This window comes from Alexandromys fortis, unplaced genomic scaffold, assembly GCF_014885135.2.
Source record: "Alexandromys fortis isolate MF-2015 unplaced genomic scaffold, M_Fortis_MF-2015_v1.1 scaffold_1, whole genome shotgun sequence".
In the NCBI taxonomy this organism is placed as follows: domain Eukaryota; kingdom Metazoa; phylum Chordata; class Mammalia; order Rodentia; family Cricetidae; genus Alexandromys; species Alexandromys fortis.
The window spans coordinates 31,760,798-31,788,370 of record NW_026067927.1 but is presented as its reverse complement, the minus strand read 5'-3'; the positions used below and the strand labels follow the sequence as shown (position 1 = coordinate 31,788,370).

Genomic DNA, 27,573 nt, shown 5'->3' with positions numbered 1-27,573 from the left:
GGGTACTTAGGCGGAGAGTGGATGCTTAGTCTGAGCATGTGACTGGCCTATACCTTGAAGGCAGTGGGCATGGCCTGGCGACAGAGCCAGTCTATCGTTCAATGGTTGCTTGGTGCTACCTAGCCTGGAACGACCCCTGGGTCCTTCTTGGAAGTAGCTAGTCATCACCCGCATCTGCTGACGCTGTCTTGGGCCACACTCCTTTTGTTGTTTGAATTTATTTATCTCAGGTTTCTGTCTGGCCTAGGGCCACTGGCTTGCTGCCTGTGGGTGTGGCCCTGGCAGGGACTTGGCTGGCTCCAGAGCCCAGGGAAGGAAACCCTCTATACCAGCTTCCGCAGAGCCCAGATGTGGCTGCTGTGTAGGACAGTGGCACAGCCGGAGTGCCCTCGTCTCATGCCACTGGGGTCTGTAAATCAACGGTTTTGATGCCCCATGTGTGTGGAAGTCAAAGGACTAGGGTGTGTGTTGACCTAAGGATGAGGACAGGGAGCGGCCAAAAAATTACAGGCCAGGACCAAATGGCAGTGCCTGACCTGGAGTTCCTGGGACTGAAGCCGTGGAACCAGAGCTCAGAGATTGGGGGCTTCCGGTGGTGTAGTGACTTCTAAAGTCAGAGACTTTTGGTCTGTGTAGTCTTGCAACTTCCCATGTTCTCCGGGGTCCTGAGACTCTTCCTCCGTCCACAGTTGTTGCTCATCCCCCTGGACCGACCCCTTCTCTACCTGACTCTCTGGCGTCCCTGTGGAGCACGTGCTATGGCAGGTATGCTGGGAAGTGCCCTTCAGTGACCCTGGTGAACACAGCTTGCTCAAGCAGCTGACTCAGGCACTGTGGACTTCCCCTTGTTAAAATGCCAGTCTGTTGCTTCCCGGCAGAAACAGGCTTTACCTGAAACAGCAGCAAACAAGTGTCCACTGTGGGCATCTTCCCGAAGGCTGGCGGCTGCCTGCAAGACGGGCTCTCAGCCCTCTCCTTTCCATCCTCCCTCACTGGGTCCCAGCAATTCCATGTTTGTATGGAAGGACACTCAGGGCCTTAATCAACCAACAGCCTCGGTTTCCTGAATCCCAAAAGAAATCAGGAAACAGACATAGGCAAAGGGAAAAGGATTAATTTAGAGTTTAGCTTAACTGGAGAGGGAAAGAGGCTATGGCCATCTTATAACTTCTAGAAACCACGAGACAAAGGCCAGGAGATCTGCAGACTGAGCCTTGAGCGAGCTTTAGGGGGCTTTCCTACAGTGGGGTCTGGGGCAGGTTGCATAGGCTCCTTCCAGGGAGCAAACCTCTGTCTGTGTCTCAACTGGGGGGCTGCTATTTATATATTCTCTTTACAAGTTAGGCTGCTGACAGACACTTCTGTTTACTTATTTGTCTTGTTAATGAGTTTATAAAGTAACACGTTCCCTTATGGCATTGGCATATGTCCTTAGTTTTGGTTGATTTCCCCATCTTATCCCCCCCCCCCCAATATTCCCCTTTCTGCTTCCAAATGATATAGTCCCATTCCCCTCCTCTCCGTTCTCATTTGAAGCCTTTTCCCATCTCATGGGCGCTCTCTACTTTCCTGGCCTCTCCCCACACCCACTTCAGTTAAATATTTAACAATTAGAAGTTAGGATCTGCATGCAAGAGAAGTACGGAGAGGGTTTTGCTTATTTGTTTTTTTTTTTTTTTTTTTTTTTTTTTTGCTTGTTTTTTTGTCTGGCCCAGGGAAAAGGGGTAGACATTCCGTCTCAGTGATTTTCATTTCTGAAAGAAAAGTGTCTCGGAGGTCGTGCGTCTTATGGGATGGCAAGTGGAAAATTCCTACCTGTTCTGGGCCCACAGAGTTCCTTCCTGGGTCCATTCCTTTGTTGGATGTTGGGAAAAGGTTTTTCTTTGGAGGTCGGCTTTATCTGGCTTGTGCTGGACTGCCAAACATACTAATTTTGCTAATGAAAAGAAACCCTCTTTGTGGGGTGCAAGTGTCTTTTGCCAGGGCTCTAGTCCCTTCTCTCAGTTTTGGATTTTAGTGACAGATGTGCTAATCAGGGGATCTGCAGGGGGCAGATCCTTCAAGACATCCACGCTCACATCAGCGTGGTGATGGGGCCTCATGGAAGCTATCATGATTTGGTGTGGAGCCTTGAGGTGGAGAGACTGTTCTTGATAATTCAGGTGACCCAGAATGTAATCATCAGGGTGGTACTGGGGGGCTCCACTGCTTTAGAGGGGAGGCCACTTTCCAGGCCCTGCTCTGGTGCCTGTGAAGTAAAATAGTAAAGACAGACCAGGAGGAGACAGGCCAGCTGACTTTAACATCCTCGTGTGTATTGGTGCCTCTCACAAAAGAACTCAGACTCCAAAGAAGCAGACCCGGGTTTCAGAGCCATTTAAATAAAAGGTGATAAATCCCAGAGAAGGGATCAGACAAAAGAGGGTTAGTGTGGGCGTTTTGCCACAGTGACCTAGAAATGCCGAAGAGGAGGGTCCGTTTCTACCTGCCTCGTCTCCTTCCTTCTGGTGTGTGATAGACAGTACCTGTGCAAATGAAAATTGATGTCATGTCTCTTGGCCCAGCTTTTGTTACTGGAGCAATTAGAGCTTGGGGCCTGGCAGCCCCAACAAGCCAAGCTACCTGTCCTCAGTAAGCCAATTAAAAAAATAATTAATGGCGAGTAGCAGAAAAGGGAGATTTATTCAGTGTGATCGCATTGGGAAGAGGAACAAAGTGGTCCAGCAGGAACACCCCCACCACGTATATCAGGACCATCTCAGGGGTCCTGAGAGGTCTGTATCGCTAGGCAGTCCTGGTCTTATGTGGTCCCAGCCATCAGTGAACAACCGTTGTTTCAGCTCTAGTCCCTCTTGCAAGGTGTTCTGACAAGTTGCCTGTACGAATGAACTCTCTTCCTGGGAGATGATCTCAGCAGTGCTGGTGACAGAGTCCTAGTTGGCCTAGGACACTGGGATCCCATTTGATGGTTGTGGCAATGGAGGAAGGTCCCTGGTGCGGCCAGCCTACAGAGCTGGGAGAAGCCCAATGGTACAGGCAACCCTGAGATTGGAGACAGCCCTCTGCATGCCTGCCCTCTAGAGCTGTTCTGTGATGTATCTGTGTTGTTTCAAAGTAGTGAGTTTGGAGTCTGTTTCAGTAGTGGTCCCAGGGAGGCATCCATTCCCCCCTGATGCAGTACTCGGGGGAGGTGCATCTTTGCCTTGGAGAGGCAGATGAGGTCAGTGATGGAGCACTGAGGCTGAACAGGGATGCAGGAACTCCGTCTGTGCCAACATTGGTGTTCAGAGGCCATGAGCATGCCCACCTGCTGCCACTGCCACTGGCCCAGCAGGAGCTTGCAGTGGCACCGTGGACCACAGGTGCTGCAGTCCTTAGATGGAGGCAGCACAGAGGTGCTGGATAGAAGCCAACTGGTGGAGGACAGGTGAGATTTAAGGTCCAGTGAAGGTGGCTCATGTGTCCTTACTCCTGGGAAGGGTCAGCAGTGTGGTAGGCATCACCAGGCCTCAGTATCCCCAAAGGGAGTTCTTTTGAGGGATGGGCACAGCAAAGTGTGACAGAACCCAGCACTGCCGTGTGTATCAGGAGTCTCAGCTACTCAGGAAGCTAAGGCAGGAGAATCATTTGAACTCAGTAGTTCAGGGCCATCGTGGGCAACAGCAAAACCTTCACCCCCTTCTCCATTTCATACTAAACAAAACAAACCAAAAAGTTAGACCATATTGGTCAGCCGAGGAAGGGGCACAGAATAGACTCTTCTTTGTTCAGCGTGGCCTCAGCCCCAGGGTCCTGCCGGGGTGTGCCCTTTGTGTGAGTCTACTATATGTTTAGAACTAGACAGGCAGCCACAGGCTCTGGGCCGGCAGAGCAGAGAGAAAGGTCAGCATGCACAGGGCTAAAAACAAAACATTTTCCCGGTGCTTCTGTTGGGTGTGCCCAGGAAGCGGAGCCAGCCAGCAAGGTGAACCTGTAGAGGCTTAGAGGCCTGGCTGCCCTTCTATGTTCTCTGGGTGGCAGTGGTTTCGGGTATAAGGTGCTTAAGGTGCCGTGAACACCCAGCACAGGCACGAGGAATGTGATTCCCTGGTTCTCTTCACATAGTGTCGTGGCTGCACATGCCGGGCTGGTGAGCATGGATCCTGTGGACGGGACCCAAGCCCGAAGTGACGCCACTGCTGCCATTACTGGCCACTCTGTCTCTGTGTCCCCCCAGCCTCTCCAGGCCACCTCTGTGTCTCTTCTCTGCCCCCAGGCTGGCTCTGGAACCCTCTCTCTCTAGTGCTTGGAGAAGATTCTGTCTTAGTTACTTTTTTATTGCTGTAGAGAGACACTGTGACCAAGGCCAGTTATAAAAGAGCATTTAATGGGACGCTTGTAGTTACAGAGGGTTAGAGTCTGTGACGGTCGTGGCAGGGAGCATGGCGGCAGGTAGGCAGATGTGGCACTGGGACAGTTAACTGAGAGTTCACGCCTTATCCGAAAGTTGGAGGTCGAGAGAGTAAGCCTGGGCCTCTAGTGGGCTTTTGAAACCTCAGAGCCCACCCCAATGACACACCTCCTCCAAGGCCGTACTTCACAATCCTTCCCAAAGCAGTGCCACCATTAGGGACCAAGTATTTAAATATATGAGCCTGTGGGGGCCATTCTCATTCAAACCGCCATAGCTTGGCTTCAACTCGGGGCTTGGAGCCTCTTTTCTGTTTACATGCTTGAAGAGACTGAGCACTGTGGCCCATGCAGTAATGTGGGCTTTCAGGTCCACTTGTGCGCGCGCTCTCTCTCTTTCTTCCCTTTCCCCTTCCCTCCCTCCCTCTTTCTCTCCCTCTGTCCCTCCTCCCTCCCCCTACCCCATGTGTGTATGTGTATGTGTGTGTGTGTGTGTGTGTGTGTGTGAGAGAGAGAGAGAGAGAGAGAGAGAGAGAGAGAGAGAGAGAGAGAGAGAGAGNTGTGTGTGTGTGTGTGTGTGTGTGTGTGAGAGAGAGAGAGAGAGAGAGAGAGAGAGAGAGAGAGAGAGAGAGAGAGACAGACACTGTAGGCCATGTGCATGCAGGTGCCTATGGAGACTGGAACTTGTTGGCTCCCCACGGTGCTGCAGTTATAGGCAGTTGATTTGCACAACATGGGTGCTTGGAACTGGGTCGCCTGCAAGAGGAGCAGGTGCTTTGAGATACTGAGCTGTCTTTTCCAGATGGAGAGTTGGTTTTTAGGTTGATTTCTCCTTCAGGCATGTCTAGATTTTTGACATCATATACAGTGTTGTCATATGTAGAATTTGCACCCAAGAACCATATGACCTAGTAAACTAAGTAAAATCATACCATGCTTTAAGTGAGCTTACAAGTTTTTTGTTTGTTTTAAAATAGGGTCTCAGCCTTAGCTGGTCTAGAAATTACTTTATAGATGAGGCGGGTCTTGAACTAAGAGAGATTTGCCTGTCTCTGCCTCTTAAGTGCTAGGGAGCTTAAGGATTTTTATTGGGTCACATTTATCGGGTAGATCAGGCTGATCTCGAACTCATAGAGATTTGCCTGTCTTTGCCTCTCAAGCGCTGGGGAGCTTATGGATTTTTATCGAACCACATCTCCTGTGGCTCAGGAGATGAATCAAGCCACAACCAGTAGTCTGTTTCAGTAACCTCACTGCAGCCCAGGCACCTTTGGAGGCCAGCTCTACCAGGTGATGGACGCTAAACTGGGCCCAGGTTACAGCTGGTGCTGGTAGTCTCACTGTGACTTTGGCTGAGTGTGGGTGCGGCAGGAAGAGGGTGGACCGTCCACAGGTGTGAAGATGATGGGGGCACAGGTCAGAGCTGAACAGCATAGCTGTGAAGGTAAGAGAGGCACAGGCCTGAGGTGATAGGTACCTGGGAGGTAACCCTGAGTGTGCATCAGGCTTTGGTGTTTTGAGGATGCGGATCTCAATGTGGATGAGACTGTAGATGTCAGGAATACCTGGTGGGGATACCAAGGCAAGGTGCGTCATAAGAGAGGATGCCGAGGTGGGAAACAGCTGTGGTTGGAAGCAGTGCATGTGGTACTATGGCTGATACTGACAGAAGACCCCAGCCATATACGTAGAAGACCTGGAAGAGTGCCAAGAGGATATGCCTACAGTGCCTCTGAAACTACCAAATGCAGGTAGTTCCGTTTGTGTGCAGGTGACAACTTCCAGGTCAGCCTAGGTGCTACCTATGTGAGATCCACGTGCACCTCAAAAACAGGAGCTGCTGCCCCTCCAGGTGTGGGTCTGGGTGGAGCTGCCTGGCCCAGCCTCCAGACGCCATCCTTGGGACTGACTTACGTGTTTTGCATGCAATACTGTATTGTGTCTTACTTGCTGAAAACCGCTGACACGCCTGGCGTGTGCCGCCCGTGTTGCACACCCTGCTGTTGTTATTTACTTAACCCTTCCTAATGGGCGAGCATATGTTAGGAGGATAATTTTCGTTCAGAAACCACCTTGGAGATAAATATCTCCAAGCTGGCATCCCCTTGAACGTGTGGGATGGCACAGCCAAGGAAGTAAGCGTGGCAGAACTGTCAGGTCCCAGCTCACTGCCCTCATCTGAGGCCCTCTGCACAGGGGACTGTGTAGAGCTGGGTCCAGAGGGTTTGCAGACCCTCTGCTTGTTGGTGGAGGTAAGATAAGGCTGGGTCTGTCTAATGGGTGCATTGGGTAGAGCTGGACAGGCCTTGCCGATTGGGGCAATGTTGCTAAAAACTTCCTCTCCTTGCGAAATTTTGTGATACACTCACTCCCTGTGCTGAAATCCCCTTCCCATGACTGAACTGTTCCCTGAACCCCGTGTTTACCCCCATCCCCTCCCTGAAGGCTGTCTGACTCACAGCTTGTGATTTTCTCACCTTTTGTTTGTGGAGATCAGTTCTATTTCACCTCAAGACAGACAGATCCACCATGATGGAGCTACTTATGGAACATTCACTGTCTGTGTGGAACCTGTACACTCCCACACGGCCTTTATCTTCTTGGAGTTGCTAATGTGAATATAGGTACACACTACAAGTAGTGTAAGGAATAAGGACAAGTGTGTGCACGTTCAGCTAAGATCCAATGTTTTTTGCATGTGTATTTGCATGAGTGCATGTTCACATATGAGTGGGCACTCTTGAGTAAGCAAGTACGGTGTGCAAGTATAGAAGCCTGAGGCCCATGCCTCAAGTCTACTTCCTTTGGACCAGCACGTGTAGTTTTTCACATGGGCTCTATGGATTGAACTGAAGTCCCCAGGTTTGCAATGCAAACATTTTACCCACCTAGCTATCTCCCTGAGCCCCAAGTTTCTGTGCCTCTAAATGCATGGATGCCTGACAGCCCTGGAACAAGGGCAGCCCCTGGTGGCTCCAAGAGTAGAGCCTCCCCCTTGTACAGCTGCCTCTGCTCTGCATCTGGTACCCTAAGGTCACTGTCACCTGCATTCTTCTGCCTGCGGACACAGGGAGAAGATGGAATGGATCTGGTGGATGCATGTGAGGGGGTCTTCCTTTCACAAGGGATCTCTTCATATTCATTGGCATGGAAAGGCCTGGAATGTTCTGGGCCTTCGGAGTGGGCATTGAGCTTAGTTAAGGACAAATTATTGTCTTGAGGCAGGGATAAGACTCCAGGGCCACCTGTCATTTGTATACGCAGCCTAGCTTATCTTGGTGAAAGAATGTTCTGGAATTGGCTTTTCTAAGAAGCTGCTGGGATTTCTAAGGTTTGATGCTCCAGTCTTAACTGAGAGGCAGTTCTGCATATCACCCCAGCATTTCCCCCTCGTACTTAGGGATAAGTCCATCTCCTTCCTGTGCCCCCAAAGAGGTGCAGCTGTGCCGGTGGAAGACCATGGTACATTGGTGTCTGGTGCCGGTGACTCACCAGCTTTCCATGCTCCCTGTGAGTGACCCACGGTGCTTCACCGTCTGATTCATCTAGGAACTGGCACAGCACAGAACAGGAGACCTGCTCTGGCATCCCTGGCCTGTTACTGTTGTAAGGCTCACCAGACCAGAGACACTCAGGGCCAGGGTCTCAAATTCATCCCAGAGTTCCAGGTCCCGGTGCCCTATATAGGGATCTAGGCTGCCAGGAGTAGAGGGGCTCTCGTTAGAGGGACAGTGAGGTTGCTCGGGTTCTCCTTTTCCTGCTTGGAGTGTGCAGAACGATCTCTGATTTCTGGGTCTAATGATAGTGAGTCCCTCCTGGGCCCTGCTGGCTGCCTCGGCGACACTGTGAGTGCAGTTCTGTTGGGGCCATCTTTCTGGTTTGGTTTCTGCCTCCAGTAACCTCTAGTGTCTGTAACAGATGCAAGGACTCTGGTAGGTTATGGCCTTATTTAAAGTTGTTTCTTGATGCTGGTGGTTCCCTACAGCCACTGTTCTTAACGGGAGTCAAGAAGAAATAGCTCCTGTGAGTGGCTTGAGAGAATGCATGAGTTTGAGGATCATTTGTAATCTATGGATCACATCCTACCAACCTCTAGAGTGTTCGTGTGTGTGTGTGTGTGTGTGTGTGTGTGTGTGTGTGTGTGGTGTGTGCGCGCTATGCCAATGCGTACCACAGCACATGTGTCAGAAGACTTGACTCAGACACCCTTCCTTGCTCAGTCTTCTGCTAGCCTTTTATATCTTGCCTGAGGGCCATTTGGTATTTGGGGACTAGAGAGTCCGGCTGTAAACATGCGGCAGTTGCGCCATAACTGTCTCGGGAGCACAGGGAACCCTGGCACCCTCAGCTTGAGAAGAGCAGTGCAGGACTTCGCAACACTTGCTTCTTCCTGTCACAGGCATGCAGTGTGTAAAGTTGCCTTGTCTCACAAGATGTCCACAGTGACCACATGCTGAGCGTCAATAAAAAAACTCTGGCTCCTTTGGTTCCACTGTGGTTAAGAAGCAGGGACATTCAGCTGGACATAGTGGCACAAGCCTTAAATCTAGCATTAGAGAGCCAGAGGCAGGTGGATCTCTGAGTCTGAGGTTAGCCTGCTCTACAGAGTGAGTTCCAAGACAGCCAGGGTTACACAGAGAAAGCCTATCTCAAAAAACAAAAACAAATTAAAAAAAAAAAAGATGAAGAAGAAGCAGAGGTATGCTGTCCTGAGGCTCAGCAGGAAGGAAGAAGACTTGAGGCCAGGTCTGATGACACAGTAAAAACCCATCTTTAAAAAAAAAAAAACCCGACAAAAAGTTAACAGAACCTTAAGGCGTGGTGAAATTGCTGAGGTATGGTTTGGGATCTCCGGGGGGTGGCAGTGTGACAGTTGGCAGTTAGACTGGAAACCCTGATCAGGCAAACTAGGGGAGCTTGACTGTGCTGGGGGCTATAGAGAACAGAAAGCCCCTCCCGTGGGTGTGCCACATCCAAAGGAGTCAGGAGATAACCGCCCACTGACCTAGGCCTCCCTGTCGCGAGAATCTTGATTATGACCCTTGTCGAGCTGGCCTGACCTTTTGTTGTGCCTTTCCGAGGAGTTGCTGGAGATGAAAGCAGTTTGCTAGGGTAGCATTTAGTGGCTGGGGACTTAGAAGACAGATCCCAGTTGGCCGTGGCCCTGTCCTCTCGTGCTGTGTGTTCATCCTTCACCTCTGCACGGAATGGGGCTGAGAACAACAGGAATGGGGGGGGGGGACACAGTCCACGGCCCTGGACATGGCCAGGGGTCTGGGGTCCTGCTACATACCACGTCTCATTGTGCTCTTGCCAACCTGTGCCTGCCACTGAGACTGGTGGGGGTTCTGGAGTTCAGGATACGCCATCCAGGCCTGTGGTCATTGCAGGGCATAGTGCTTCAAAACCCTTGTTGCATATGGGGAAGGGAACAGAGGCAGGGTCTCTCACGTAGACCAGGTTGGCCTTGAACTTGCTATGTAGCTGAGGATATCCTTGAACTTCTGATCTGCTTACCTTTGCCTCCATAGCTAGGATTATAGCCAGGCACCCACCACCAAACCCGGTTTTGAACGGTGCTGAGTGTCACACCTTAGACTTCGCACGTGCGTTCCACCTCCTGAGCTACGTCCAGCCTCAGCCCAGACTCTTAAAATGCTTCTGGTACACTTAACGCAGATGCAGCTACACTCTGCTCCTTTGTGTGTGGTTGGGCCATCTCAGGGAGGCCTTTTTGACAGGCTGCATGAGTGCCACCCAGGTAACACTCAGCAGCTCCATCTTCAGTGGGTGCCATGCTCAGAATGAAGCTCCTCACATAGATCAACCTCAGACCCTCAAACCTCCAGATGAGGCAGTGACCGTCTGAGGTAGATGATATTTGGGTCACCGCTGTTTGTTAGCTTGTCTTCTGAAGGGAGAAACAGGCCCAGAGAGCCCCAGCAACTTCCTTGAGGCCAGCTTGAAGGAGCCAGACTTTGGTAGTTCCGACTTTAGGGCCTGTTGATCCAATTACTTCTGCTGGGAATGTGGGGCCACCCTAGCTTCTGTCCTAGAGGCGAGAGAAAGGCAGACTTCTCTGGCTTCTGAAAATGGGAAGCCTTTCTCTCCTCGTCCTTCATCCTGCAAGCCACCAGTAGGTGCTGTGTGGAGGAGGCTAAGGTGCCATCGTATACCCACTCAGGGGGAGTCCATGGCAGGCTGACTGGAGTGCAAGAACTAATTATATCTTGTGTGGTTTTGTGTTGAGGAAGCAGAAGAAAACGGTCTGAGTAAATGGTGAACACACACTGGAGGCCCGAAGTCTGAGCTGTTGCTGCTGCAGCCAGAGCAGGTGTGACTTGAGTTTGGGGTCTGGCTGGGGTCAGAGACTGGATAGGAATTTGGGAACCTTGGTGGGCAGGAAATGGGCACAAACAGTGAATCCAGCTGTCAGAGGCCATGTTTAGAGGGACACAGAAACCTCTAGGGATAAGGGTCAACACTGTCATCCCTGCCCTGCAACAGAGGTGATGAGCTCTGATCAGGCCGTATGGAGCAGCCCTGGCTGTTCCCTCATTCACGAAACGACAAGGTTCCTCCATTCATGAAGTGACAAACATACAGAAGGCCTCCCCAAAGGGACTCTTTCCATTTCATAATTCTAGGCCTTCACGTTGCTCTCTAAGCCTTCGTCTCCTGTGTAAATCACTGTTACCGAAATTGGATCCCTGGGTCCCACATGGTAGACAGAGAGCGCCAACTCTTACAAGTTGTCCTTGAACTTCCACATGTGCTGTGGGCAGTGTGCCCCCACATATACACACACGCAATAAATAAATAAAAAGTGTAATTGGAGTTTTTAAAAATCTGAAAAGAATAAAGGGATTAGATTATACTTGTCTTTGTTTTTGAGCCTGGGTCCCACGCAGTCCAGGCTGGCCTTGAATTCCCTCTGCAGCCAAAGATGACTTTGAATTCCTGATCATCCCGTCTCTGCCTTGGGGGTGATTACGGACTTGTACCACCATGCCCAGTTTATACAGTGTTAGGGACAGGGCCCAGGGCCATTTGCATGCTAGGTAAGCCTGCTAACTGAGCCTGGTGATTCTTTCTCCAGTGAACGGACTCTGCTCTCTGTGACAGGCGGTGTGCACATACATGGCTTCTGTTACTCAAAAGTGGCTGAGGCGCCAGGGTGTAGTGACATACCCCTGAAGTCTCCGCAGTGGGGAGGCTGAGACAAGAAAACACTGAATTTGAAGCTAGTCTGGGCAATAGAGCAGCAACCTGGTGAACATTAATCTATTAAAATTTGTTTATTCTTATTTTATGTGCATTGGTTGTTTGCCTGCATATATGTCTGTGTGAGGGTGTCAGATCCCCTGGAACTTAAGCCACAGACAGTTGTGAGCGGCCATGTGAGTGCTGGGAATTGAACCCCGGTCCTCTGGAAGAGCAGCCAATGCTCTAAACCTCTGAGCCATCTCTCCATTTTTTTTTTTTTTTAGAGAAGGAAAAAGAAAGGAGAAGTGGTAGTGTGTGGTGGTGAGGCCAGCGCCAGCCGACCCAGACTGCACTTCCCCTTTGCTGGCTACCCAGCACCTCACTTCCTTTGAAGTGTACAAGCAGCGTAGGTCCTGGGGAGAAAGGTCATCTGCCTGGGGCCGTAAGTTGAAGCAGAAATTTGTATCAGTATCTGGAAGCCAAGCTGAGCATGAGGGTGGAGGACCTGGGGACTTGACTCTTGGTTTCTCAATACTTTCAGAGCAATCTTCCTGAAGATTCCGTTCTGTAAGTGCCAAGACTGACCCCAGAGACCCACGCACGGTACAGGTAAATCATTCTGTGTTTGATTTGTATGCCCAGGTTAGCAACTGATACGGTCTAGAAGCCTCCATTGGCTCTAATGGACAGTTAGATACCTTGTTGCTCTGTGTACATTGGAGCCAAGGCTGAGACACGGCTGCCGTCCCTCAGGGCAGCATGGGGCTTTGATGCTGACCACTGATGCCCCAGATGGCCTTCCCTTCCCTTTCTCATGTGTCCTCCAACTCCCATCCCTTCTGGGTTGTGACTGCTAATGGCATGATGCCCCTCTGTGCACCCCATGTGTGCTTTCTCTTCTTTTCTGGGGTGTAGAAAAGACACGTGGCCATGTCCCTGTGTCCATGACCCTGTGTGTTTACGGCTCCACATCTGTGTGTTTGAGTTTGTGTGTGTGCTTGTATCTCCCATATGGCTGTGCTTGCCTGTGTATTTGTGAGCGTGGGTCCTGTGCCAATTGTCTCTATGTGTCTGTCTCTGTATGTTGACCAGCACTTCCTCTCAACATGGTGTGGGCTACAGCACCCACACTGGCCTTCGCCTTCCTGCCGTGGGAAGGCACAGCACCAGAAGAGGGCTCCTGATGGCACACGACCCAGGATTTGTGATGCATTTTAACTGGACAAAGCTAAGAGGAATAACCAGAAAGTGTGTAAAACCCATCGTCCTTCATCCTTCTCCTCTTCCTCAGTGCACGGTGACATAAGTAACAGCTTTGCTCTTCCTCAGAGACAGCCTGGCCGGGCTGTGGTGAGGAGGGAAGCCCTCACTGGGGGTGAGGACGCTGGTTATAGCATGGATATCTGGGTGCATTGGGGCAGAGACTACTACATGAGTCCAGGCACATGCATGCATGCCATGGCTTGCCAGTGGAGGTCAGAGGATAACTTTCAAAATTGGTTCTCTCTTTCCACCATGGGTACCAGGGATTGTACTCGGGTCGTCAGGCTTGCATGGCAAGCATCTTTACTCACTGAGCCGCCTCACTGGCCCGAGACCTCATTATTCCTCAGGAAGTCTAAGTTTGCACTGGGCTCTAAGCATTGTCTTGCTGCTTCTCCTTCTTTTTCTCTTCCTACTCTTCCTCCTTTTGACTGACCATTTGTCTTTGAATTTTGTTGGTCTCTGAAATGTTTCTCGGGTTCTTTAGTTATGAGGAATTTGAAAGTATGGGCAATTTCATGCACATTAAATAGAGCCCCGGTCCCCATGAGTACCAGCCCCAGAGGAAAGTGTCTGTCTCCGTGCAGACCAACACTTCCTCTCAACAGTATGGGTCACTCCCATGCCTTCCTACACCTTCCTCGGAATGCAGTGAAGGTATGCAGCAGGCACAGTATGACCCAGGCACACCCACCCTGGTCTCTGACTGTACACTGTCTTCCTAGGTGCACCTGCTGGCCTGTTCCAGTCAAGGAACCAGTGACAGTTTCTGCAGTCCAAATAATGTAGTAGGTTCTTGTCCTCATTGTTCATGGTGCTGCATCCCAAAGCCCCCCAGGAGGGTAGAATGTTGCTATGGCTTAATTTCTATTGTCCCTTCCTCCCAAAAAAATGCTTTGTCCTCCAACCAGCAGCACTGGCTGGGGGAGACTCGGGGACACATTGTGGCATTTCAGTTTACATTTCTTTAGAGGAGTCAGACACCGTGGTGCCATTCATGCAGCTAGAAAACATTCTGTAAGAAAGGAGCCTTAAAAAAGGCAAACGAGGTGCTCTGTAGCATCGTTGACGGAAGTTTCCTTTCTCTCTTCGGGGACAAAGGCACCACTGTCTTTGACCTCCTGAGTAAGTACCGTCTGCTAGTATGTCTGGTACTGGCCTCTCCGGGCTGGGTTTTACTATTGATTGGCTCTCCGCTGTAAGCAGCACAGCAGTCTCAGATCTGTGGGCTGCTGCCCAGGATCGAGCCACTGTCGAGTCAGTGTCTGGAAGGGCTCGCTCCTGACTGTCCATCATGCCTGGTGGAAAGGGAGAGGGAGATAGTTCTGTGGAGCATCCTTAGGAGGGCCATCCTCATGACCTCATAACCTCGAAAAGACCTCACCCCACCTCGGTCACCGTCACTCTGGGAGTTGGGACTCCACACAGGAATTTAGGATGTCACAGTAACATTCACGGTGGCAGCTGAAGGTTACCCAGGGCCAGAGGCTGGTATGCACAAGACCAGCCCCTGCATAGCCCTGTACTGTCTCTGGGATCCAGGACCAGTACCTGGAGTCCTGGGGGATTGTGAGGCCAGGCTTGTACTTCTTGGGCCTGAGGAGGTGACAGAATGCCACCCTCATTGTCACAAAACCTGTAGGAAGAGATGGTGTCAGGATCTGTCAGAAGTTTAAGCCACATTGAACTAATAGCATGCCATCCTTCAGGTCTCTGCAGGTGGCCGCTAGTCCCCCATGGAGCCCCACTTCACTCCTGGCTCTTCCTCCTCCTTAGTGTGTGCCCCATCACCACTGCTGGTCGGTAGGCACCGTGGCCATCATGCCCCACGCCCTGCTTTGCATGCTGGGTTCCCATCCAGCACAGCACCCACCCACTTAGTGCTCAGGTTTGGGGCGTGAGCTGGGAGGGGTAAGAGCCCATTTGAGGCATTATCTGAGCCTTGCCTGCTCACGTGGCTTGAGACTGAGTGTTGACCTAGATGGTGAGGCCCAGCTGCTCCCACTAGCGGTGTCTTGCCAGGTTACTACAGTAGAGCACACCCCTGCCAGTTGAAGATCTTGGCTCTGGGGATATGCCTGGGGCCTGGGAACACCAAAGCTGGGACAACAGCTTTGTTTTAGACAGCTATTCAGGAGCTCCTGGACCCCTCCTGGAACTCTCAAGGGACAGGTCCTCTGTAATTCAGTGTTCGGACTAGTGACATCAGCATCTCTGGGGTGCCAGCATTGTGGGGGTGGGGTGCCTGGCGAGTGGCTGGCAGGGAGTGGTTGGAGGGCCACACCCAGCAGGGGGGAAGGTGTGACTAGGTTCTCCTCTGTCCTGTGGCAGCCAGTTTCACCTTCTTGTCTAAGCAAATGAGCAGGTAGGAAGTAGACAGAGCAGGCTCCTGTGGCCAGTGTCTCCGTGGGGTTGGAGTTCAGGGGACAGTTTACTTTACCACAGCCATTTAGGATCCCCTGTTGTGTTTGCTGTGGTGCCCAGGAGGATGCTTAAAAGTCTTTGTGCCATCTTGTCACTATTGGTATCTCCTCTGAGATGCAGTGTGTACACATACACCCCTAGGTGCATATCTGCAGATGCATGCACACACAGACATATAGTCATACATGTTTACACGCATTTGCAGATATAGATGTGTGCACATGTGTATGCATGCACTTGGTGTGTGTGTTACATACAGAGATACACATTTAACTTGGTATTTGCAGGTGTGGCCATGTACATGAGTGTGTACATGATGTACACAGATTTGCATGCACAGTGTATGCACTTGGGCACAAACACATACACACATATTAATGGTCCCAGACCTGAAATGTGTGCTCACCACTCTTTAGTCTTGCTCTGGCTGGGGGTTGTTCCTGTTTTCAGTTGCAGCCCCTGCTGAGATTTTCAGGGTTCCCTGGAGGTGGAGAGCTGCCTTCTGACAGCCCAGGCAGGCTGCTGGAGAGACTGCAGCTCACAGGTCTTCCTTCTCAGTGTGGTAAATGGGCTCCTTGTGACCCTGTCTTTAATGGGATGTCAGGCCCTCTTCTGAGACAATTCACTGTCACTGCCGAAAGCAGGAGGGCCTCAGCTGTCAGTGGGAGACCTCAGCTTCCCCTGAGGGAAAGGTGTTACATCCGTTTGTTTAAATTTAAACACAGAGACCAAGGTCCTGAACTTGGCATTCAAGGATGACTGTAGAGCTTTCCTGGAAGGCACCATGGCGGCCTGTCTGTGTGGGAGTGGCAGTCGCTTTGTTTAAAGTGAGTTTTAAATTACACCAAACAGTGAGTGGTGTAGAGGGGAAAAAAGGAAAAGAAGGGGGGAGAGGAGGGAGTCAGACCCAACAGCCCTCCTCCTCCCCTTCCTTCTCCACTTCTCTGTCCTCCATCCCCCTAGGCTCTGGCTGTCCCTGGGGTGTATTTTTAAGAGCATCAGGGTTTCAACAAGGCTGTGGCCCTCTAGTGTCTGCCCATGAAATAACTGTGCTCCACATTGTGGGATTGGGTCTACAGGGCAGGAGCTGCTGCCACGGTGGGCTCGGCTTGGCTGAGCAGGTCCCGTACTTCTGTAAGCAGCGTCAGGATCAGCCCAGGGTGGAGATGTTTGAGGACCATGGTGAGCCCCACACTTCCTACTGTCTTTACAGTTAGTCAGGGTTGCCAGAGGAGTTACTTCTGGCTGCCACTGAAGGCCAGAATGGTAGTGTCAGATCCCCTGGAACTGGATTTCAGATGGTTGTGAGATGCCATGTAGGTCCTGGGATTGAAACCCAGGTTCTCTATCTAAGAGCAGCAACTGTTCTTCACAGCTGAACCACCTCTAGAGTCCTAGCTGATGCGTTTTGTAAAGCTTATATCCAAGCGCAGCCCTGGTCAGGCTGACTACCCTGGATCAGTGAGGAGCTTCCGTTATTCCAGCCACTTGGTATTTTCCTTCAAATTTGCGTTAGCTTGTGTCCTGTCTTTCCCATTCCAGGGACTGTACTGGGGCACAAGCTGAGGCTCCTGCTCTCTGCCCCTTGTCTTGCACCTCTGCCCCTCTCCCACCCTCCCAATGAGTTCCTCCCCTGCCCCAACACTCCCCTTTAGCGACTGAGACTGCACATGAGGCCATGGTAGGGTATATTGATTACATTTTCACTGTAGACCAGTCTCTCTTCCCCTGGAGCTCTAATTGCTCCATTTCAAATGTGTTTGGTAATAATTCATTCTTAGACTGCAGGAAGATGCAGGCGCAGAGCCTTAGCTGTGGTGTCAGGGACCAGCCTCCTTGATGTCACTCTGCAGGTCATAGAGTGCGAACCTTATTTATTTGTTTATTTATTTATCTATTTATTTGTTCATTCCTTTGTTTGTTCATTTATTCATTTATTTTGGGGGTGTTGAGACAGTTTTGCTATGGGATAATGCTCTTTACACTGTAAAGATTTGTCACTCATATTAGTTCAATAAAATGCTGATTAGCTCAGTTCTCAGGAGGCAGAGGCACTGCGGATCTCTGAGAGTTCAAGGCCAGCCTGGTCTACAAGAGCTAGTTTCAGGACATACTTTAAAGCTACAGAGAAACCCTGTACAAACAAAAAAACACTGATTGATCAGTAGCAGGTGATGTGGGAGTGATTTTTTTACTAATAAAGAAACTGCCTAGGCCCATTTGATAGGCCAACCCTTAGGTAGGCAGAGAAAACAGAAGAGAATGCTGGGAGAAAGAAGCTTAGTCGAGGAGTCGCCATGATTCTCCCACTCCAGACAGACACAGGTTAAGATCTTCTCTGGTAAGCCACCTCATGGGCTACACAGATTATTAAAAATGGGTTAGATCGATATGTAAGAGGCTACAGATAACGGGCCAGGCAGTGTTTAAAAAAAATACAGTTTCCGTGTAATTATTTCAGGCATAAGCTAGCCATGCGGGCGGCCAGGTGCCGGGGACGCAGCCTCGCCACTCTTATTACTACAAGCAGGCAGGAAGCATAGGTGGGGCAATCAGACTAGGAGAATTCTGGAAAGAAGAAAGACAGGTGCCATCACCAGCCACATACAGAGGAAACAAGATGAGAATGCTGCACTGAGAAAAGGTACCAAGCCACGTGGCTCAACATAGATAAAAATTATGGGTTAATTTAAGTTGTAAGAGCTAGTTAATAATAAGCCTGAGCTAAAGGACCAAACAGTTTATAATTAATATAAGCCTATGTATGTTTCTTTGGGACTGAACGGCTGTGGCACCAGGTGTGAAAGAAACTTCTGTCTACAGGGTTTCTCTGTGTAATAGCCTTAGCTGTCCTGGAACTAGCTTTTGTAGACCAGGCTGGCCTTGAACTCACAGAGATCCTCCTGTCTCTGCCTCCTGAGTGGTGGGATTAAAGGCATGCACTACCACCACCCAGCTCTGAGATCCTTATTTTTATGTTCATAGAATGGCTGTTAGAGCTCCAGACATCAACTCTGAGTTCCAGGTAGCAGCATAAAGATGAGCTTAGGGTCAGAATGCTATTGTTAGCCAATTTTGTGCAATTGTTTCTAGTAATTTCCACTTATATATCTTTGGTAGAACCAGGGCCACTTAGAAATGTGTTGAACTGGGCGTTCTGCCCACCTAGGAACATTTAGGATCCTGTTACCTAGAATGAAGCAGGAAGCATCAGAGGCAGGGTGGGTGAGCATGCTGGGAGGAAGGGAAGGGGAAAGCTGCTGAGCTTAAGGAGGGCAGATGGACTAGGAAGGAGGTGTACCCAAGACAGGCTTACAGGTTGGGTGGCCGTCATCTCCACGGATCCAGAAAGTGGATGGGGCCGGAGGTGGGTGCTGTAGTGGCCAGTGCCTTCCTGGGTCTCCCATCCCTTGTGTCTTACTGAGGTGAGGGTTTCATCTTGGGGCTCAGGGATATGTGTGTCCTGTGACACTCACAGCTCTGGGAAGGGGGAAGTTGGGGTTTTGAAGTCCTGTGCTGCTTCTGAAGGTAAACTTTAGGGGGGGCCTCTTCATCACCCTACACAACATGCACATCTATGTGTCTCCCAGTTAGGGTTCTGTCTCTTTGTAGTGTCTGAATTATCTCCTGTCCTTTGGGTCATAGTGGAGCGTCCTTACAAACAGCAGGAGTGTTCATCAGCTACCAGGTTGAGGGCACTGTGCTGTGTCTGGTGTGGACCCAAGCGCTCCTCTTTACCCCTTGTTTTGGGCTCTGCACAGCATCTGTGTTTCACAGTTCGCAGGTGGACAACTTCTTTCTCTGTGTCTGGTCTCCTGCACCCCACTCCTTCCTCCAGGATTTTATATAAACTTAAGCAAGTACTCTGCTACTAAACATTTGATTAACTAGTTAATTAATTAAATTCTGAGCCTCCCTGTGCAATCTTGGCAGTCCTGGAACTCACTATGTAGACAGAGACCTGCCTGCCTCTTCCCCCAGAGTGCTGGGATTAAAGGTGTGTGCCGCCACATCCAGTACTCCTTTTGTTTATTTGAGACAGGGTTTCACTTGTAGCCCTGGCTGACCTAGAACTCGCTATGTAGACCAAACTGGCCGTTAACTCACTGAGCAACTCCTGCCTCTGCATTATGATTTAAGGCCTGTGTACTTTTTTACCTTTATGTACAACTTTTACTTTTGGAAGAACCGCCTTCCTCCCTTTCTTCTTTCTGTTTGTATTTTTAAATTTTATTTCAGTCCAGGTCTTATGTAGCACAGGCTAGCCTCAAGCTATGTAGCTAAGGATGGCCCTGAACTTTCCTTTCTTCTGCCTCCACCTGCTGCTGCATCACCATGCCTGGGTTTATGAAGTGCTGGGGATTGAACTCAGGAGTTTGCGCATGATAGGCAAACACTCTAACAATGGAAACACACACCCAGCCCTTGAAGGGAGGCAGGCAACAGAGTGGCATGTGACCCCTACCTTCATGACCCTGGCTGATGACCTCATAGGATGTCACCTGGGACCCTCACAGCTGGAACCGTGTGCACACCGATCAGAGGACCTCCTGCCTGTCACAGCTCCCTTGCCCTGGCCATCTATAGTTTCTGCAAAGCACAGGGCCTGCTGGGCTTAGACCATAGATGTGCAGCAGCTCTGGACCCAGAGGGTGTTCAGGATCGGGGTGTGTGGCTGTCCTGGCTTTCAGCCCTTTCATCAGCAGTGTGGGCACTCAGCATTGGAGGGAACTGGCCCTGCTTTAGAGTGCCCGTGACTTGTACCCCAGCAACTCACATCTCCATTCCTTATTCTTGCAGGAGAATGGGCTCTTGCTAGGCAGGGTGCACTGTGGACTTGCTCAGCAGAACCCAGATTTCATAATTGTGTTTCCCAGTTCCTGCCTCAGTTCTTGGCTTTCTGCTCCTCTGGTTGGATGAGGATAGGACTCATCCCCTTGGTGCTGAGCTGCTGTGAATCTGTAGGGTAGGGCTAGGTCTGGGCCGACCCCTGTTCTGTGACACCACACCCTATAACTGGAGTCTTTTTGTGTCTCCTATAATTGCTTTTGAGCTATAGCAACCAGTCACTTGAGGAAAAGATCAGCTGCGGTGGCCTAGAATATTCCACTCCTTGGAGGAAGGAGGGGTTCAGGCTATTCTGGCTTGAGGACGCTTATAAATGTGTTGGGATGGAGGCCAGACAGCCTCTCCGGGCTGCACTTGAGGACAGGACAGAGGGCTGGATAGAGATGTAGGAGCAGCTGGCCCTACCCTCTGTGGGAGGCAGGGGAGGCCTGGCAGGCAGGTAGATGCTGTGCCAGCCTTGGGTCCACGTCTGGGAACTGTTGTGCCCTGTCATCTCCTGCTGGCCACACTCAAAGGTGCGGCCTTCCTATGTAGCAGGGCAGCCGGTGTGACACAGTTTGGTGTTTTGGGCTCTGGTGGGCAGGGCCAACAGGCTCAGAAACGGATCCTGATGTGTGCTGAGCCTCAGGCCTGGCTGGGGTAGGTGAGGACAGGGTCAGGCTCAAGAGCCTCATGGCCACAATTCCACCAAACACCAAAACCTGTTTTTCTGTTCCTTGTTTGGACAAATCAGAGTTAATTGCTGCTGTTTCCATGGTAATTAACTTCTTCCCAGTGAGGCAGGAAGAGCTCTGTTAGCCTCCTGGGCTGGCTGTGTGTCCTTTGTGGAAGCCAGCTACTCCTGCAAAATGAGGCCCTGAGGGCATGTTTTCATAGGTATAAAGGTTAGTATGTGTGCTCACATACTGTGTGTATCTGGGCACATGTGTTTGTGTGTATTTACAGCTACATGTACGTTTGTGCATCTGCCCACACATGTGCACTCTTGCATGTGTTCTCAGGCATGCACCTTGACACCGCAGACTTGTGATGTCTGATAATTTTTCTGGGTTAGCATGTCAGAAATTGGGAAGTGAGCCTTCCAGGGAACTGAAACCCGACTTGTTCCTTTCATTTGTGGCTTATCGCCACACGACTGGCTTTCCCTCCAGCTGCGTATCTCAGACCACAGCCCACCTTGGTAGGTCCATCTTGGTGTGTTTAGCCCTGTGTCTCTGCAAGGTCTGCCTGTCTGGCGGCACCACAGATCCTGAATGCCCTCATGTCCCTCAGCAGACAGATTCAGACAGGATAGGCAGTGGGAAGGGATGGGGAGGGGGATGACCGAGAACCTGCTGGAGCTGCTGTGACCTTTCTTTCCTTCTTTTGCAGGTTGGAAGGGAACACCAGTAACCTTTGGCATGAGGTGGTGACGGTGGCCACCGCTAACTTGGCATGTGGGGACTCGGGAGCCCTACCATTCATGGACTTCGGTCTGTGCTGCCGGCCCCAGCCCTGGGGCTCTGAGAAGTCCCTGCTGCCACACCACAGCTGCCTGCTGCCATCTCTGTGTGTCCACTGCTGAAGGACTCGGTGGCCCCTGCCCATGAGGATGTGTGCACTCATTAGGGGGCTATTCCTGGCCCTGATGGTAGTGTTGGGGACAGTGGTGGCATATGCCCCTGTGCCTCGGATCACCTGGGAGCATGGAGGTGAGGTCTAGAGCTGTGAGGGCTAATGGCTCTGGAGGGCAGGGAGGCGCATGCTTTGGATGCTTGGTGGAGTCGGTCAGGGCGGGCTTACGTTACTGGGATGTCTGAAGAAGGATGCGTGGGAGCAGGAGGCCCCGCTGGCTGCTTCAGGCCCCGCAGCAGGTGCCAAACTTTTAGTCAGCACCTCAGCAGCTCACCGTTTAATGCCTGCTGACTAGAGGCACCTGAGCTGCGCTGCTGAGATTAGCTAAGCCTCAGAGGTCTTCAGGTCAGACTTCCGGGATGGGGCACACAGGCTGCACAGCATTCCAGGGAGGGATCAGAGGGCTGGGAAGCAAAGTGCAATAAGAGTGCCCAACTTGCTGGGCAGTGGTGGCGCACGCCTTTAATCCCAGCACTCAGGAGGCAGAAGCAGGCAGATTTCTGTGAGTTAGGGGCCAGCCTGGTCTGCAGAGCGAGTTCTAAGACAGGTTCCAAAGGCTACATAGAGAAGCCCTGTCTCTACACCCCCCCTCAAACAAACAAACAAACAAACAAACAAACAAAAAGAATGCTCAACTCTGAAGCCACCTGGACATGTGAGAATACTTACTTATAGGCAAGTTAATGCCAGCTCATAATGTCAAACTAAGCACCACAGTACACACTGAGAGTCCCCACACTCAGGAGGCAGAAGCAGGAGGACTGCTTGTGTCCTTCCTGTGTTACCGCGTTCCTAAAACTGCTGCAGGAGCAAAAAGAATGTCCCTTGTCTCTGGAAGTTATGGGCACGACAGGAAACTGTTGAAGAGAGACATGTGTCCACCCATTTTGACTTTTTTTGAGGGGGTGGTGGGGAAAGAATATGGGTCCTGCACATACTAGATAGAATTGTTGTTGAGGGTTTCGAGTAAGTAAGTAAGTTTCCTGAGGACTACTCCATGGTGTAGCAGTATGACACAGTTGGCTATGTGACCAGGTTGCTGCTGACCCCAAGGGATGAGACCAGAGTGCGTGCAGGCTACGTAGTGATTCCTTGGCTCTTGTTTCCCTTCCCTTCTCTGCTGCCCACAGAGGTAGGCCTGGTGCAGTTTCATGAGCCAGGCATCTTTAACTACTCAGCCTTGCTGATGAGTGAGGACAAAGACACTCTGTACGTGGGCGCCCGGGAAGCTGTCTTCGCACTGAACGCGCTGGACGTCTCTGAGAAGCGACATGAGGTAGGCCCAGCGCCCTCCCCGCCCACCCCACGGGCTCCCTCCTGCCCATACCTCTATGCAGATCTGGCTCAGGAATCCATCAGCAAGGTCACCCAAGAAAAATCTAGGCTATTTCTGTGTCTGATTTTGTTGTATATACATGGTCACCCTTAAAAGGATGAGAGAGTAACGGGGGCTGAAAATGACTGAAATTCATTATATAGATGTAGAAAACTGTCAAAGGAGAAAGTCAAGTTGAGAAGGGGCCTAAGGAATGGCTCAGCAGGTAAGGCACATGCTGCCAAGCCAGGTGACTTGAGTTCAACCCCCTGGACATGCATGGTAGAGAGAACCAAGTCACACAAGCAGTCCTCTGACCTCCACATATGTGCTGTGGCACATGCACAGCCATACCTACATGTAATTAAAATGTAATAAGCATGTTTAGGGTTTAAAAAAAAGAACCAGTGTGTGTGTGTGTGTGTGTGTGTGTGTGTTTGTGTGTGTGTGTGTGTGTGCTGGAGAGATGGCTCAGTCATTAAGAGCTCTCGTTGCTCTTCCAGAGGACCCAGGCATAATTCCCAGCACCCACTAACAACTGTCCATAACTCCAAGGTCTGCCACCCTAACATAGACACACGTGCAGGCAAAACACCAAGGCAAATAAAAAAAAAAGTTTAAATAAAAGAAACCAGACAGTGGTGGCGTACACCTTTAATCCCAGCACTTGGGAGGCAGAGGCAGAAGTATCTCTGTGAGTTTGAGGCCAGCCTGGTCTACAAAGCAAGTTCCAAGGACAGTCAGGGCTATTATACAGAGAAACCCTGTTTCCAAAACAAAGCACAAAAGAACAATTGAAAGCCCCTCTTTGGGGTGTAATTGAATCGGTTACCGTTTTGTTCTGAGTGTGTGTCGCGATGAGTCATAGGACATCTTTAGGTGTCTTTCCTCGGGTGCCGTCCACTTTTCAAATTTTGTTATGTTGAGACATGGTCCCGCAACTGGTCTGGAGCTTGTCAAGTAGACTGGCAGCCAGCAAGCCACAGGGACACTCCTGTCTCTGCCTTCCCAGAGTTGGGATTACCTGTGTAGGGCCCCACACTGGGACTGCCAGTGTATGACCCCACCCACACCTGGGATACCAGTGTACATTGCCACACCTGGCCTTTTCACATGGATTCTAGGCATCAAATTCATGTCCTTATGCATCACTGCAAACACTTCCCGCATGGAGCCGTCTCCCCAGCACCCCGCTGTTCCGCTGGAGCAAGTCTGAAGGCTGTGTTATCCTGCTAGTTTGCGGATGATGGTCACAGAGCATCAGGAAGCCCTGGGGATGACTCTGGCCTCAGCATCTGCCTGATTTTTGACCCTCTTCTCGGTCTGACTTTATTCTGGCTGCGAACCTCTGTGCTGAGTTGTGTTGTGCGCTTTCTGCTGGTGTCTGTTTTGTCCCAGCGGTTCCTTCTCAGGGGAGGCTGCAGTGAACGGGGCTCTCATGCATTCTTGCATTTCTCCCTCACAGGTGTATTGGAAGGTCTCTGAAGACAAAAAAGCAAAGTGCGCAGAGAAGGGGAAATCAAAGCAGGTAATTGTGGGTCACAAAGAACCCGCGTGCACATTTCTTAGGATTTGGATCCTTTCAAGGACCATGGCTTCTCTCTACATGCCCGCCGGGTAGCATGTGATTCTGCTGGGCTCAGTCCTCTTGTCTCAACACATCTGCCCCCCTCTGCCCCCACCCCAACCCTGTGTCAGGATTAGTGCTCTCGGGGCAGGCACTGGAGAGGCTTTTTCAAATGGCCTGGCCTTGTGAGTACCTGCCCACTAGTACCTGATGTAAAATTGGCTACCTCTTCCCACCCCCCATGTTTCTGGGTTCCCCTGCACCCACCGAGGTCTGAGAAGTTACAGGGGGTTTGGTTGGCTGTTTTGTTTGGTTGGTTTTGGGGTTTGGGGTTTTTTGTTTTTATACATCAGTGTGGTGCCCATTCAGGGAGACTGGGCCTTGGATCCCTTTTCTCAGGCGCTCTGGGTATCCACCTGTGCCCATCCCTGGTGCCCTGCAGATGCTTCAGATGTTCTTAGACCACAAGAGCCAGGTTGTCCCTGATAGTGGTCATGATGGCTGAGTGATGGCAGAGTTTATCAGTTGTGGACTGATATCAAAACAAAGATTAAAAGAAAAAAATAACCCACTAATTTTTTTTTTTAATTAAACTTCCTTGGTTAAATGTGAACTGAACACTTACACTGCCGTACTGGTCTCTAACTGCAGTGTTAACTCAGGAACTAAGAGGCGGGCAGGCATTATGAAGGGCTCGCTGTTGTGCAGGCATCCCTGTAGCCGAGTGAGCTGCCTTGTACTGCTGCATGTGGGGACCCACAGTGAATTTGGTAGGGAGCCGTCCTCTGAATGATTCCCCGTCCATTTGAAAACGGTTATTGGAAAAAAGAAAAGAAAGAACAACTTTCCTTCTTTGACATAATTTCAGGCTATAGCCCATATAATCTGAGCGCTGTTCTGTTAAAATAGCACATGGGTTGCAAACCGTCATCTTTGTTTTCCCACCGGGCCCTCAGGGACGCGCAGCTGGCTGTACCCTCGGGTTTAGCCTTTTTTTTTTTCTGACTTCTACTAGTCGCTATTTCTAGTTCTGTGCTGGCAGGAGTGTAGGGTGGGGTCCCCAAAAGAGCAGAAGGAGTCTGTACAGTGTCTGCTTCGGTGATATGGGCACCAAAATGAATGGTGTGCTTAGCAAGGGTAAATACATTGCCATCTGTCGTGGGCACCCTGGTACAATTTGAGGTCAGCTCTTGTTTGGTCTTGGCTTTGTTTGGTCAACAGATACTGACTGAGCATCTTATTAGGGACAGAGCTAAAGTCATGCCTGGCACTTGAACTGCCTGTGGACAGTTCACATTGAAGAGCCTGGCTCACTGTGCAGTGTGCCCCATCTATGGTCACAGACAGAGCAGCCTGAGTAGAGAAGAGGGCAGGGCAGTGGGTGACTGGCCTTCGCCATGGGGACATGCAGGTTCTTTGGTGGCTGCCTGTTGATTGTGTGTGTGTTTCCCTTGCAGACAGAATGCCTCAACTACATCCGGGTGTTGCAGCCACTCAGCACCACCTCCCTCTATGTGTGTGGGACCAATGCGTTCCAACCCACCTGTGACCACCTGGTAAGGCCCCAACACGTCCCTCTTATCATGTGCTCACACACCAGCCTGGCCAGGGATGAAAGGAGAGCCAGACTCTTCTGTTCTCTCTGCAAGCTGTATGGACCAAGAACACACAGTCAGACTTCCTACAGCAAGCAGCCCTCAGCCCTGTTCCCCCTGACCAGGGTCTGTGTGCTCCACAGGCTAATCTACAGTAGCCATACTTGCAGTGTGGGATAAATGAATTTATTAAGTACATGGCAAGACAGCATAAAAAGATAATTACCAAGAGATAGATAGATACCAAAATATCAAATTGGGTGTGTAAAATGCCCCTCAGAAATCAAGGAGGTCTCACTAAGGCAGCCTGTTGGAGCTCCCAGTAGACAGAGCCCTGGTCACAGCAAAGGTTCGCTTGGGCAAGGCTTCTAAATAAAAGAACAAATAGCAGGGGCTGGAGAGATGGCTCAGTGGTTAAGAGCATTGCCTGCTCTTTCAAAGGTCCTGAGTTCAATTCCCAGCAACCACATGGTGGCTCACAACCATCTGTAATGAGGTCTGGTGCCCTCTTCTGGCCTGTAGACACACAGACAGAATATTGTATACATAATAAATAAATATTTAAAAAAAAAAAAGAACAAATAGCAGCAGAGAGACTATGTCATCAGATAAAGAGCTTACAAACCGAGGGAGTTGGCACTCACTTCTGCCCGCCCCGCATTGTAGGCACTTTTATATCATGAGATAAATAATAGTAACCTCTTTTGTAAACGATTCACCTTCTAGCTGCTCTCAAGGGCTTAGTGTTCTTGGGTGTTCTTCATAGTGTTCTTACTCTTGGGCTCTTTGCTTTCTCTCCCCTCTCACAGGGCTGAGGAACAGCCCATCCCCAGCCAAAAGCGAAAAGCCTGCTTGGGTCTGCAAGGGGGAGGTACAGCCCTGCTTCCAGAGACAGCTGCTCTGTGTGCTCGAGCAGCCTCTGGGAGTTTACAAATACACTGTATATTACAAATCCCTCACCTTTGTCCTTGCCGTGACCAAATATTCGACAAAAAAACAACTTAAGGGAAGAAGGCTTTACCTTGGCTCACACTTTAAGGGAATAGACAGCATCTCAGAAAAACAGAAGGCAGACAGGGATAAGAAGTAGGGGTGCCCCCCCCAGAAACTGACTTCCTCTGGTAGGTATCACTTCTACAACCTCCCCCACCATAGTGCCACCTGGAAACAAACCCATGAGTCTGTGGGAGACATTTTACAAATAAACCATAACAAATATGAATGAAACATACTATATGGTTTTCCACTCTTTGCTGGGCATAGCTCCAAAAATCTCCACTGGATGACAAAACCTTGGCTCTTACTAAACCTTAGTCTGTGTTCTGATGGCCATGAGGCTCAGCATTTGAGGA

The 27,573-nt window shown here is 50.5% G+C and overlaps 1 protein-coding gene across 5 annotated transcripts in view; it reads left to right on the top strand.

Annotated features, from left to right (window-relative positions):
* The window catches only part of LOC126502569 (semaphorin-4D), an 86,303-nt gene that overhangs the window by 42,364 nt on the left and 16,366 nt on the right, over window positions 1-27,573 (top strand). The window contains exons 3-8 of one of the 5 annotated variants that reach the window (XM_050143701.1): window positions 10,647-10,723; window positions 12,137-12,204; window positions 21,502-21,821; window positions 22,875-23,020; window positions 24,525-24,587; window positions 26,084-26,182. In XM_050143701.1, coding sequence (XP_049999658.1) covers window positions 21,716-21,821; window positions 22,875-23,020; window positions 24,525-24,587; window positions 26,084-26,182 — 414 coding nt within the window. In that variant the 5' untranslated portion in view covers window positions 10,647-10,723; window positions 12,137-12,204; window positions 21,502-21,715. The other 4 variants (XM_050143702.1, XM_050143698.1, XM_050143699.1 and 1 more) reach the window with 4 other exon arrangements.